At 43.1% G+C, this 14,508-nt stretch overlaps 1 protein-coding gene across 3 annotated transcripts in view; it reads left to right on the forward strand.

Annotated features, from left to right (window-relative positions):
• The window catches only part of Prkcb (protein kinase C beta), a 327,890-nt gene that overhangs the window by 34,347 nt on the left and 279,035 nt on the right, over nucleotides 1-14,508 (forward strand). The window contains exon 1 of one of the 3 annotated variants that reach the window (XM_076942174.1): nucleotides 11,596-11,725. The exons of the other annotated variants lie outside the window; for them this stretch is intronic. Coding sequence (XP_076798289.1) covers nucleotides 11,611-11,725 — 115 coding nt within the window. The 5' untranslated portion in view covers nucleotides 11,596-11,610. Of the gene's footprint in view, nucleotides 1-11,595; nucleotides 11,726-14,508 lie in introns of those variants that run through there. 3 annotated transcript variants of the gene reach the window in all.

The following is a 14,508-nucleotide window of genomic DNA, read 5'->3' on the forward strand; positions in this document are numbered from 1 at the left end:
TGGTATTACAGACATTTATTAGGGCCTTACCGGTGCTGGGAATTGAACTTGGATCCTCTGCAAGAGCAGCTAGTGCTTTTTAACAACTGAGCCATCTCTCCAGCCTCTAACCTCTCAGGTTTCTTTTCATATGTAAACCGAGACTACAACGACAAAGACAATGACTGACAACGATGATGGTGATGATGATGGTGATGATGTCCTTCCTTATAGAATGGTTGTAATGATTAGATTGAAATGTGTATGTATATGTGTAAGCCTATCACACACGCACAAGCATGTGCAAATCTTTCGGTTATATGTGTACAGATGTTTTTTATTGTGGTCCTAGCTACCTGTAGTGAGCTACGGGATATCATTTGAAAGTGGAGTTAACAAACATTCACACATTTTAAGTAGTGTGCTGTTCTTAGTGGCATGACAGAAATCTCATGCCACCCTGCTCCATCATGTGTAAGACATGACTGAATCTCTTTCTCTAGGGTAACCATTCTGCATATGCGATTTGCCTAGGGGAGGCTTAACTATCTGTCTTGGTTATCAGATTGATAGTTTCAGTATTTCACCCCTTCAATTGGGATTAGGTACGTTGATGGTTTCAAGCGTGCACTGGGGGAGGGGGAGTCTTAGAGCACATCTCTGATAGAGTGGGCTTCTGTGAGGCATTTAGAACAGTCTGACATCCAAGACGAGTGCTCTGCCAGTGCTTACTATTACTGTCATTTGTCCCTTGTCTTGATGGAGTCACATGGTACATGAGTATGTGTCTCCCACCCCAGCTCAGGCTTCACTGTGGAAGCTAGGTCAGGCAACAGGGCCCTGGTTCTTTACATCTCTCTGCCAATGAAGCTGCCTGACTCACCTCTTAGGCTCACAGAGTTGACAGCTAAATAGAAGAGCTCCTTCCTTTTGGTATTAGCTTAATTATAGGGGCTCCCTAACAAGAGGGGTGAGGAATGAGCCTTGAGGACTCCCTCTCTCCCCTGCTACAAGGCTTGTGCTGGTATCAGAGAGGCGGACGTTCTATCCTGCCTGCAGTCTTGAATGCTTTTTGTCTCTGATTCTGCATGCTTAATCTTTAATCTCCTAGTGGGTCCCATTACATTTGTGTGTGTGTGTGTGTGTGTGTGTGTGTGTGTGTGTGTGTGTGTGTGTGTGTGTGTATGTTTTCTCTGTCCTGGTTTGAGTTCCAAGAGATCTGTTTGGGTCTCTGTGGGTGGCTGGCAGCCTCTGCAGGTCATTCTGAGTTACATAACTGAAGTTCTGTATTTTTTGTTCCTTACTGGGGGTTCTGCCTATGCTATAATTTTCACTCTTAGTCAAAGAAACAGGGTACTAGAATATTCCCTGGAATCCCTTAGGGTTTCCTTATAAATGTTTTTTTTTTCCTGATGTATTTTCTTCTGTAAGATTTCTTTTCATTGTGGAAACAAAACATATGATTATAAAACATCATCAGATGTCTCCACAAAGACACAAAAGCCACGGTGTGCACCGTTGCTGTCTCTGTTCATTGCACAGATGGGGTTATTATGACATCAGAAGCCTCTTGTTTTTCAGTTCAGTTATCACTGTTTTCTGTTCCGTGTGATGGTATCTCTACCTCTTGTCTGGGCAGATTTTACTTAAGCATTCCCCTGTGGATGGCTATCAAGAGGAGCTTTCTGTTTCTCATGATAAGCAGTGTTCTGATTGCTATAATTTGGGTCTTAGATGTCCTTGAATGGCTCATGAGTTAAAGGCTTAAGAGGCAGGGCCTAGTGGGATGTTTTTATGTCTTTGAGAACATGCGTGAGGGAGATTTGGGGTCTGACCACACCCTCTCTTTTTGTGCTCTGGCTTTGCCACTGCTCCCATGTGATAAGTTTGTCTTACCAAGTACCCACAACTAGAGCCCACTCAGACTGAAAGCTCCAAAACTATAATCTGAGATAAGCTTTTAGTTCTTATCAGTTAATTATCTCAAGTGTTTTCTTCTAGTAACACAAAGCTGACCAGCACACTGATAACAACCTTTGTCTAAATGCCAAGTTATGTTCTCAGGACAGATTTATAGAAAGTTTTAGTAGGAGCATGGCTGGCAATGTTTGTCTTTTTTCCTGACTGCTCTGTGATATTCTTGGGGTTCAGACCTACAGATCTGTGTCTGTATTCCCAAAGTGAGGCTCTAAGAATGAATGATATTAACTCGGCCCTCCATTGACTCCTTGGCTCTTTCAACAATTCTAAGTGCCCCTGTTTTTCTTTTAACTAGTTTAGCTATTGCTTTTCCACTGTGCTCTTTGGGGGTAGGTGGAAATTTTATTTTATTTTTTTTTTTTTAAAAATACTGAAATTAGCATGGATTTAAGAAGGGCTCACAAGGTTAAGAAGATACAGGCAGTCGATGGCTGTTAGAGGAGAGATTAAGTTTTCTTCAGAACTGCTCCCTGATGGGTTATCTACGCCCATGTGCTCAGTCCTACAGTCACATGCACACAGGCAATGCCGTCTGGACTCAGTAGGCTCTATACACAAAACAGTAATAATTATAGAAGGCCTGAATTTGAGAGGAGACATGGAGGAGTTTGGGGAGGAAGAGAAGGGTAGAGATGGTAAAAAATGATAAATACTCATGTATGAGATTCTCAAAAAATATAAAATTAAAAATTAAAAAACAGCGTGTGATTTATTGTGTACACCAGTATAAGAAGAAAGCACAGTGCTTTTAAATATAGTTACATGGTTGCTTAACAGAGCTTTCAAAGTGGATGGATTGCTTATTGGTAATAATTTCCCGTTCCTCTCATTAGAGCCTCCACTAACCATTGCTGACTTTGTGTTTCCAAGAGTTTGACCATATTAAGCATGCCATAGAAGGGGGATGATAGAAGTCTGTCACTTTGCAACTGGCTTCTTAGCACCATGTCCTTGAGATTCATCCATGTTGGATATACAGCATGTGTCAGAACCGTGTTCCTTTCAAAGACTAGATTGTATTTTGTTGTATGATCAACCCACATCTTTTCCCTGTTCATCTGTTGACAGATATCTATTTGCCTTGCATCTACTTTTTGGCCACTGTGATCCTCCTCCTGTGAACAGGGCTGCACAAACACCTTTTGTGATCCCAGTTTCAACTCTATTTTTGTTGTTGTTGCTTTATTGACTTTTTAACTTTTTAAAAAGTTGTGAGATTATAATATTATATAATATAAGAACATAACCCCCTTTTCTTTCTTATATTCTCTTACTCTCCTTCAATTTATGAACTTTTCATTTATTGTTGTTATGTACATATATGTCTGTGTATACTCATATTTTACACACACACACACACACACACACACACACACACACACACACACACACTTAAATTCAACCTTCTCAGTCCACATAAAGTCTGAATCTTTTCAAGACTGAGCATTTGGTGTTGGATAACCAGTTGATGTGCTCTTCCCTGGAGAAGATATTTCTCCTACTCACAGCGTTCCTTAGTTGCCTGTAGTTCTTTGTGTAGGACTGAGGCCTCATGGCCTTTTCCCTGTCCACTTTAGCATGTCTGTTGTTGTCCTTGTTCAGCTCAGGTTTGTGTAGGTAAATCCTGAGACTTTATGGGTATAGCTTCTGACATTACTAGAAGACACAGTCTCACAGCAAGTCCTTTCTGCCCCCTCTTCTACAGTGTCCCCTGAGCCTTAGGTGTGACAGTTGTTTTGGGCTCTGCAGCTGCATTTTGATTGGTTGTGTATTCTGTAATGATCTCCATCTGTTGCAAAGACAGGTTTCCTTGATGAGGGCGACAACCACACTTCTCGGCAGGTTTAGGGACAAATATTTTGAGTGTAGAGATCACATTGGTTTAGTAAGATGGTAGGTTTTCCTCCCTGAGTTCACTAGTCCTGGGTAGTCGGCTGGGTTTCAGTTCTTTTGGCTGTTTATTCAGATGTAGGATTTGGGTAGGGTATCACTCCATGATTGCAGCTGATACACACACTCGTCACACTGGTATTCACTGGGTACTGGCCATGCAGTCATCAGGCTAGGCTTGTAGGGATAGATTGCTTAGCAAGCTTCCTACATTATGGAGCTGATCTTCTTCTAAGAAGACAGACAACACATCAGTTTAAAAAATACTGGAGAAAAAAAGAGTTCAGTTTTTATAAGTGTCATGGAGAAATTAAATGAAAAGATCAGCAACAGATAATGTTGATTACTTCAGATAAGAAAAGCATTGCCAACAACATGGTGTTTGATTTGAGAACACAAGATGAGAACAAGTCAGCTATGAAGAATTTTGGAAAATACCCTTCTGGGCTCTGGGATAAATGACAGAAAGGTCTTAAGGAGAAACACTAATGTGACATGATCAGTGTGATTAAGGTGGGGTGGATGTGGAAGGGTGAAGTAGGTGAGAGGTGGGCAGGGGCCAAATGATCTAGGCAGCCATATTGGTCTAGGCAGCCATATTGGTTTAGGCACCCATATTACTGTGATATCATGTGTATAGGTTCTCTGTCATTAAGATCCAGTCTCACAGTGGGCTTTCCAGTCTTCTGGCTCTTACAGTCTTTCCACTCCTTCTTCCACAATCTTTCCTGGGCAGTAAGTGCAGGAGTTGTGTTATAGAGATGTAGGTGTTGAGCCTTGCCACCCGACTATTTGATGGTTTCTATATTTTGGACAGCTGTCATTTTCTTTGATGGCCTCAATCTGCTACAAATAGAAGGTTCTTGGATGAGGGCAAGAGCTGTACTTACCTGTGGATATAAGGATAAGCATTTAAAATACAGTTAAGAATTAGGGTGATCTAGTAAACTGGAGTTAGTTTTCCTCTAAGATTCATGATCTCACTAACCCTGTATAGTTGGGTAGGTTTCAAGTACCAGGCATGTTGAGGAACACACCCAGGTTTATTTGTTGGTTTTTTTTTTTTTTTAAATATGGGTTCTGGGGGTAAAATTTAGGTCCGCCTTGTTTAAGCACTTGACTTATTAAGCCATCTGTAATTTATAAGCTCTAACTAATTGTGTTTAGCAAGTCAAAAAAATAAATGAAGTTAATTGTGATGATATGTTTAACTCAGTAGATGGCAGATATTATTCAAGACATGTAGCTATTCTAAAATTATTATTATTTTTAGGATCTTAAATATGTATTGACCATTTGTATTTTTACCTTTGCAAACAATCTAGTCAATTCATCTGCCAATTTAGTGATTAGATGGCTTAGTTTTTTTTAGAGGAACGTTTTAAAAATTCATTCATTCATTCATTTACTTTCCATTCTCATCTCAGTCTCCTCTTTTCTCCTCTCCTCTCCTTTCCTCTCCTCTCCTCTCCTCTCCTCTCCTCTCCTCTCCTCTCCTCTCCTCTCCCCTCCCCTCCCCTCCCCTCCCCTCCCCTCCCCTCCCCTCCCCTCCCCTCCCCTCCCCTCCCCTCAGTCCTTACCCCCCACCCCCATCTTATCTACTCCTCCTCCCTTTCTCTTCAAAAACTCCCATGGATGTCAGCCAGTCTTGGAATATCCAGTTGCAGTAAGACTAGGTACATCTCCTTTCGAGGCTAGATGAGGCAGACAAGTAGGGGAAAGGGTCCTAAAGGCAGGCGGCACAGTCAGAGACAGCCCCTGCTCCTGCTGTTAGGAGTCCCACATGAAGAAGACCAAACTACATAACGTTTACATATGTGTTGAGGGTCTAGGTCAGTCCCATGCATGCTCTCCTGTTGGTGGTTCAGTCTCTGTGAGCCCCTACAGGGCCAGGTTAGTTGATTCTGTGGGTTTTCTTGTGGTGTCATTGACCCCTCTGGCTCTTACAATCCTTCCTTCCTCTCTTCTGAAGGATGCCCCAAGCTCTGCCTAATGTTTGGCTGTGGGCTTCAGCATCTGTTTCCATCAGTTGCTGGGCGACGTCTCTTTGATGACAGTTATGCTAAGCTTCTGCCTGCAAGTATAGCAGAATACCATTAACAGTGTCAGGAGCGGGCTTCCTCTCATGGCATAGATCTCAAGTTGGACCAGTCATTGGTTGGCCATTCCCTAAATTTCTGCTCCATCTTTACCCATATACATCTTGTAGGCAGGACAAATTGTAGGTCGAAGGTTTTGTGGCTGGGTTGTGTCCCAGTCCTTCCATTGGAAGTCTTGCCCGGTTACAAGAGATAGCTGGTTCAGGCTCCATATCCTCAACTAGTTAGGGTCACCCTCATAGAGTCCTGGGAGTTTCCACTGCCTTAGGTTTTCTAGTTTGTCCCAGAGATGCCCTCCCTCAATTCCATTTGTCTCTCCCAGTACTCTCTCCTTCCATCCTACCCCCACCTGATCCTTTCTGTCCTCATCCCTGGTGTTTGCCTCCATGCATACAAGTGCACTCCATGCATACAAGTGCACTCCATGCATACAAGTGTATGTGCCTGCTGTCTGCAGCGGTGCCCTCTTCTGCCCTGGGTCTCCTGGATTGGAAGTTACAGACAGTTGTGAGTTGCCAAGTGAGTGCTAAGAATGAAATCTAGGTTCTCTGCAAGAGCAGCAAGTGTTTTTAAACCACTGAGCCATCTCTTTAGTCCTCATTTTAGAATAATTAGTCATTTTCCAATACCAAGCATTCAAAAGTTTCTGTCTATTTCATATTTACAGCTCACCTCAAGTTCAGCTAGCCAAATTTTATATACTTAGTAGCTACCATTTTGGCAGAACTGCTGCAGATGAGAAGACAGAGAGCCAGAGTGTGTAAGTTACCAACATAAGGTTCCAGAAGGGATTTGAGCCCTAATATCTGACTCAGATATTAGGCCATTCTCAAGACACAGCATTCATGTCCCGTACTCAGGTCGTTTCTGTCTAAGCAAATCTCATGGGAAATCCCATGGATTCCCCACAACATGGGCATGTGCATATTCAACTAGTATTTTCATAGATTTACATATTTGTTTCTAAAGCAGATCAGCCTTGAATTCCTCCCTTTTTAAAGTCCCCTTTGTGAACATTAATACTTCATCTTATAGAAAGCAAATGTTCCCTTTGTTTTCCCTCTCAGGATTCCTGTGCAGTTGCTGTATCTGGAGGAGCCTGGGGACTTGTCTGTCTCTTGTTCTTGTGAGGTATCCTAGCAGCCCTCTGTCCATGGCACCATTCATTTCTTCAGCAAATGTTAATAACTGACCATCTGTAATGGAGTAAGGGTTAGGTATAGGGGCATTTGCAGTTGGACAGGCTTGGATTTGAATTTCAGGTCCACTAGATAGTCATTCAATTTCTCTAGACTTAAGTAGCAAATCAGAGAGAACCTCTACCTTTCAGGACTTATTGTGAAGATCATGTGATACAGTACATGTGAAGTATGTCTTCATGGAGCCAATAATAAAAATTAAAAACAAAACAGCAAGGGATTCTTTCATTAGACCTACTGTGTGCCAGGCAGTAACTAAATGATGTCAAGTTTCCTTCACCTTTTCTGACTATTTTCTTCTCTTTTCTCTTCCCTCTGTTCCTCCCTCCAGCCCTCTCTCTCTTCCTTTGTAGCTACCTAGTCTCAGATTCTCCATTGTCCTGCCTCAGCCTCCCAGGCACTGCAGGGCAGACTCTCATTTCTTTAGGAATGGAATTTACTGATTATCACCAACATTACTAACTTAACCCATTTTGCGTTTCTTATGTAGTTGGGAGACGGTCTTCTTTGTCCCCTCTGCAGCCCCTCGGGCCCACAATTCCCATCCAACCGAGTCCTGCTAGTGTGATGACAGTGGAGTTGGACACACTGTTAGTGGGAATGCATGCTGAGAAATATAAATATAAATATGAATATAAATATAAATATACACAATACACACAACACAGGGGAAAGAATTTCTTTCTCTTGAGACTTGATTTGAGTCTCAGCAATCATACAGGACCCATGGTGTTCATCTAGGGCTCCACTTCTCATCCCAAGGTTCAGCTTTCTCATGAGCGCCTCTTGGTCCTATACTTGACTATAGTCATCTGGCTTTCTCCATTCTCTTCTCTTTTTTCCTTTAGGCTGTTTCTCTTCCTGTCTCCATGTCTCAACCTGACCATGGCAAAGCATAGCTAGAGAAGACTGTATGTCCTTATCAATGAGTTAATGCTTTTTCTGGGTTGAGTTAGCCTTCTGGAACAGGTCCTGTGTCTGAGTGGTTTTTTAGGTGTGGGCTCAGGGGGGTACTTGATGAAGCTGTGTACAGACTGGCCTTGGCTGAAGGAAGTTCTATGAACCCTCTTCCAACGTCTCTGTGAGCTGGTAGATAGTTGTCTTCTGGGGGATGGTGGATTCTCATGAGTCAGAGAAGGGCCATGCTGTGGGAATGGCCTGCATGGGGGTAGAGCACTCAGGGTCTCTTCCCTTGCTTCCTTTCTGTGTTCTTTTTATCCAGGAAGCTGAATGCTTTTGATAGTCAGATAATGGCTCTGTGACCATTTCCCACTTTAAGCATGAGCTGGTGCTAAGGAAGAGGAAACCCTCAAAGCCAGCTGCCTCTGACTCAGACAACATTGGTTTTTGCCCCAACCACCAACCACCACGTGGCTGCCTTCTTCTAACCATAGTCTGATTTTCTCTACCACAACCTGTCTGGACTGTCCTGAGCTGCCTTGGGTTTGATTTTTTTTTTTTTTTTTTTGTCAAGATGGAGTTACTTTTTGCCACCTCAAGAAGGGGTTTCTTTGGGGAAAGAGACATTGAGATTATTAGGTGTCTGGGAGGGTATTACTGGAGAGTATACTACATGTCTGATGAAGGGCCCTGGCCTTGTGCTCAGAACCTTGTGACAGCTTTTTCTGTACCAGGGCCTGTGGACACTCTCAAAGGCTGGTGGGGTGAATGTGATCTCTGTAAGCATGTGAGCTCCTTCTTCCTGTAGAGCATGCCTCTAACCCTGGTTTTCTACTCAGTGCCTTCCTTGCCACCCAAGATGGCTGGCTATGCACCCACACATCCATCCATCTATCCATCCATCTATCCTTCCTTCCTTCCTCCCTTCCTCCCTCCCTCCCTCTGTCCATTCCTTCCTTCCTTCCTTCCTTCCTTCCTTCCTTCCCTTCCCTTCCCTTCTCCTTCCTTCCTTCCTTCCTTCCTTCCTTCCTTCCTTCCTTCCTTCCTTCCTTCCTTTATCCTGTCCAACACATTTAACACAGTATAATGATAAGGAGCATAGACTCATACCTTGGTGTGAATCCAGCTTCAGCGTGAATCCTGCTTCAGTGCGAATCCCAGCTCTACCCCTCACTGGAGTAATCTTAGCTTAGTTTGTAACCCTTTCCTTGCCTCAGCTGTAAAATAAGATGTTGGGAAAGAGTAACAGAGCATGCTTTATAGAATTATGTGTTCTGTGTTCTCCAGTTCTTTTCCTGTTGAGCATGTGTTAATAAATTTAGTTTTAGAAATAATAAAATATATAAACAAGAAACATGGGCCCTTGTGGGCATTTTCCAAGGGATTCTACCCCATTTCCCTATGTTGAGCAAATCTGAAGGTGGTGTCAGGTTTTGTCAGGGGTCATTGTGTTTATGATGGTGATTTTTGAGACACAGTCATACTGTATAGCCTGGGTAACCTTGAATTTGAGGTCTTCCTGCTATGGTCTTCTAAGTATTACAAGTTCATATGTGTATCACCACATCCAGATGTGATAATTAAAACAGTCTCTGTAGACTGGAGAAATAGTTCAGTGTTTAAGAACACTGGCTGCCTTTCCAGAGGATCTGGGTTCAATCCCCAGTACCCACACGTGGCTTACATCTGTAACCCCAGCTCCAAAAAAATCTAACACTCTCTTCTGGCTTCTATGGACACCAGGTACATATGTGGTATCCCTATATACACACAAGCAGAACACTCATGTACATAATTAATTTTTTCCTAGTTCAACAAAGAAAGACACTTTAAAGCAAGAACTTTTAATAAAGAAATTCAGTCAGGGGATGAAAAGATGGCTTAGTGGTTAAGAGCACTGGCTGGTCTCCTAGAGTACTATCCATAATTCTAGTTTCTGGGGATCTGATGCTTTCTTTCAGTCTTCATGGGCATGAGGCACACAAGTGATACAAAGATATATGTGTAGGCTAAATAGCCATACACATAAAATAAAATGTAAAAGGTATGGAGACATATGGGTGGGGAGAGAGAGAGAGAGAGAGAGAGAGAGAGAGAGAGAGAGAGAGAGTCAGCTTTAGTGATTTCAGCACTCAACCCCATGGCTAGTTTTCCAGGAGCTGTGTTGCTAAGCATTCCATGAGGCTATTGGTAGAAGATGCCATATGTCTGCCTATCACAGTGACCTAGGGAAGGGCCTTCCACTGAAGACAGAAGTAGAGTTTGCAGGCTTAGGAAATTCGTTAGTGTTTAGCTTGGCTGGCAGCCTACAACCCACCTTCTCACGTAGTCAGAAGTCTTCCTAGTGTAATGTGTGAAAACCCATAGCCCATTGCCCACGGCCTCCCAGAGCTGTATTCACCAACAGCTCAGAAGTGTGTACAAATTGGGAGATGGCTGCATCCCACATCTCCCCGTGACATTCGCTGAAACAAATGCCTGTTAATAAATGGCATGAGTCCCTTGGTCTCAGTGATAAAGATGTACCTGTTACTGGGAGCCCTTGAGAGGAGACCTTTGTTGAAGGCCTTAGCACTCATTTTAATTGGTGCTAGACAGATGTGTTGGGAAAGCTCACCCCTCTACACACACACCATTCATCTCAATAAGTGTGTTGTGAAATAACACCCCTTGCCCTTCTGTGCCTGGACTTTAAGGACTGATGACATGGTTGGTTGAAAGCTCTGTTGCTTCAGGATGCGATGTCAGCTGATGTGGATTAAATCGTTTTAAGGTCATGAGCTTTAACTCTTGCTTCAGTGATTCTTAAACCTCACTGTGCAAAAGCCCCAGAGCTTTTATCTCCAGGGATTGAGCATGTTATTTCCAAGACAACATTATTTCTACTTCATATTAATCAGAAGGTAGAATGCACAGTGGCCTTGTGAAAAGTTAAATGACTTGCTTTCCCACTTGTCTGGTCTTCATGTGAAGTGAGGAGGCAGTCAGTGTTACTGCTTGGTTTCACATGTATTTACTGGATGCCCGAGGGTACAGAAGAGAAAAAGGTTAGTTCTTATGGGTGCTTAACACAGTCTAGGGGGACGTGTAGGACACATTTTGTTGACGAAGATAGGGTGCTTGAGAGAGATGGAGCCGATCCCATAGTTTGGCATCATGTTACCTCTGGCACTAGACTCATCCATGTGCTCTGATCTCAGCCAAATGTGCTATCTCAGGCCTAATCTCTATGTTGTGACTGACTGGAGTCAGCTTGATAACTCAAGGATGGATCAGTCAGGATCCTTTTAGCAGGGTTTTGAATCTGCACTCTTTGCTCATTCAGTCTAGAGAATGAACTTGGAAAGGCTCCGTGCTTATTTTTGCAACACAGGGATGGTCTGATGGCATGTGATGTGCTGGGCATTGAATGCTGGTTATCTTTGTATACTAAATTTTCTCTCCAACCTGAATCCTTCCTCTTCTTCGCAAAGGGGTTTAGACAGTATCCAAAGCATGAGAAAATAAAGGGGGGAAGTCAGAAAGAAACACAGAAGGACAGAGGCTGGAGGAGCAGGAAGAGAATGGAGAAGGCAGGAAAGCTTGCTGAGCTTGTGACTCCTGAATCGGCTGTGGCATGGAGGGCTTTCTTGGATGTGGTGGCCTACAGCCCTTGGCTCTTTCCCATCATACTGACAGGTACCAAACGCATCTTGTTTTTCACAGTGATGATGCTGGGAGGATTTTCTAACATCTGTGCCTGGATCATCCTTTCTGATTTCTGATCAATGGTCTTTAGACCATTGATCAGAAAGTTCCAGGCTCCACTTCCTAAGCAATTCTGTAACTGTGAGCTCTGACCCAGGATCAATTCAGAAAAGCAGAAAAGCACAGACGTGAAACAAAAGGAAAAAATGTTACAGTGTAGCCTCATAATAATGCTTTATAGCCTTCTTTTTATAGTAAGTATCACGTCATAAACATTGTTTCTCATAGCAAATCCTTTTCAAGATTCTATGTATCTGCTTGTGGGTAGTGTATGCATGTGTATGAACAGTGTGTAGAGGTTCACTTGGTCTGTGTATGCATGTATGGAGGGCAGAAACACTTTGGGTGTCTTTCTCTATTGATTTCTTAATTTTCAGTAAGGGTTTCTCACTGAATGTGGATCTGGCCAGCTAGTCCCATGGATCTGACCATCTCTACTCCCAGCTCTGGGATCATAGGTATAAACCAGCATGCTTAACTTTTCTGTGGGTGCTGGGAATCTAAATTCATACCCTCACTCTTGTTTGGCAAACATTTTTTTTCCTCACTAAACCATCTCCCTATCTCCTCTTTTAGAAATTTAATAGCTGTATAGGCTTTTACTGGATGCTATATCAAAATTCACTTAAGCAACTCTCATTGTAAAATGCTAGTTAGCCATTTGTCTGTATCTTACTGGCACCTGTTTTGAATATTTCTTAGGGATTCCTTCAGATATTAGTTAGCTTTTGCTGTGTAGGAACCGTCTACAACTCAATTCTGCCCATGGCAGTTCTTTGTTCAGCTCTGCAGGTCTGCATTGCGGGCGAGGCTGTTCTTCCGGGCAGGCCTGCTTATGCATTTGCAGTCAGCTGGTGGATTGCCCATGGGGTATCAAAGCACACAGACAGACAAGCCCTGAGGCATGAGCTTTGCCTATTTTGACTCACATTAAATTTGCTGCTTGTCTATACTCCATAGCAACTGACTGCATCAGGAACACGGCCCAGTTGAGAGGCGATCACTGAAGAGCCTGGTTAGTGGGGACATTAATAGAATTGGACCATTATTGCAGTGAACACACTAAAGTTGCTTATATCAGAATTGGGTCAGAAGGTATGCTTCTTGCTAAGTTCTGCCTAATGCCTAGGGAAACTTTTCACCAGATATGTTGGGACTCGTTATATATTCAGCTAGAGTATAAACACCACCCCCATTCAGGTTCTTGCTATGCAGCCCAGTCTGGAACTCACTAAGCTGCTCAGGTGGGACGCAAACTTGCTAGAATTGCAAGTGTGTTCCTCCACACCTGGTTCTAACTTCTTTCTATCCCTGGGTAAAACAATTGCATTAATTCCTTCCCAGAAAATAACCCCATTGCTTTTGAAACAATACATGCATTTTGTGAGGAAAAGTCATGTTGGACGCTACAGTCTTGGGTAAAAGCACTTGCAGACATGAACCTGTCTACCAAGAAGAGTGAGTGGAAGAGCCATCCGGCTGGGCTCAGACAACTCACGTGACTGAGAAAAAAATGTGATTGTTAAAAAACAAAAAGAAAAACAAATGAAGGGCAGGGACGATGGGTATCAGCAAAACTGCTACACAATCATACCTACATGTCCTGAATTTAGATCTCAGCTCTGACTCAGAAGAGACAGGCATGGCTGTGCAGCCTGCAGTACAGGGGTGGTGGTGGAGATATGCAGGTCCCCAGCCTCATTGGGTGGCTTTTCTACCCAACCAATATTGGCTGGGTTCAGTGAGAGACTCTGTCCCAAATGTAAGGTGACAAGCGATTAAGTAAGACACCAGATGTTGACTTCTGACTTCTACTTGTATGTATACATGCACACAAACACTTTCCCCCCATCTATACCCTACACACACACACACACCTATACCCTAACACACACACATATGCACACACACACACTCACACACACTCTCTTCTCTCTTTCTCCCTCACACACACCCTCTTCTCTCTGTCTCACACACACAAACACACATGCACACACACACACACACACCCATACACTCACACTCATACACACACCTTTGCTCCCCCGCCCCCACAGGTAAAACCAAATAAACAATATGCTCATTATAAAAACCTGATCAGTAAATGTCCTTCCTCCTCAGTGTCTCCCTTAGTTCACGGTAGCTTTGTTTACATCGTCTTTGGGTCCCACACACTGAGCATACACTCTACCATTGAATGACACCCCAGCCATCAGCATGTTGTATGTTTTGGGGTTAAATTTACTTATATCATATTTAGAATCTTTAACTTATAATTATTCATGAGATTTGCCTCTACTTTCCATTTTTGTTGTTATTGTGCTCTCTCTGACAAATTTTTGCTATTTTCATCAACACATCTGGGGACACAGCTATCTTCTCTTGTTTTTTAGTGCTTAGGAAGTCAGAATAGCAAGCGATGTAGAACATATTTTTAAAGTTGGAGTATGTCTTAGTCTGGGTTTTACTGCAGTGAAGAGACACCATGACCAAGGACAACATTGAATTGGAGCTGGCTTACAGGTTCAGAGGTTCAGTCCGTTATCATCAAGGCGGGAACATAGCAGTGTCTAGGCAGGCATGGCACAGGAGGAGCTGAGAGTTCTACATCTTGTTCTGAAGGCAAACAGAAGACTGGCTTTATGGCAGCTAGGATGAGGGTCTTAAAGCTCATGCCCACAGTCACACACTTCCTCCAAGGAGACCATACTTGC

The sequence above is a fragment of the Arvicanthis niloticus genome, chromosome 1, assembly GCF_011762505.2.
Source record: "Arvicanthis niloticus isolate mArvNil1 chromosome 1, mArvNil1.pat.X, whole genome shotgun sequence".
In the NCBI taxonomy this organism is placed as follows: Eukaryota; Metazoa; Chordata; class Mammalia; order Rodentia; family Muridae; genus Arvicanthis; species Arvicanthis niloticus.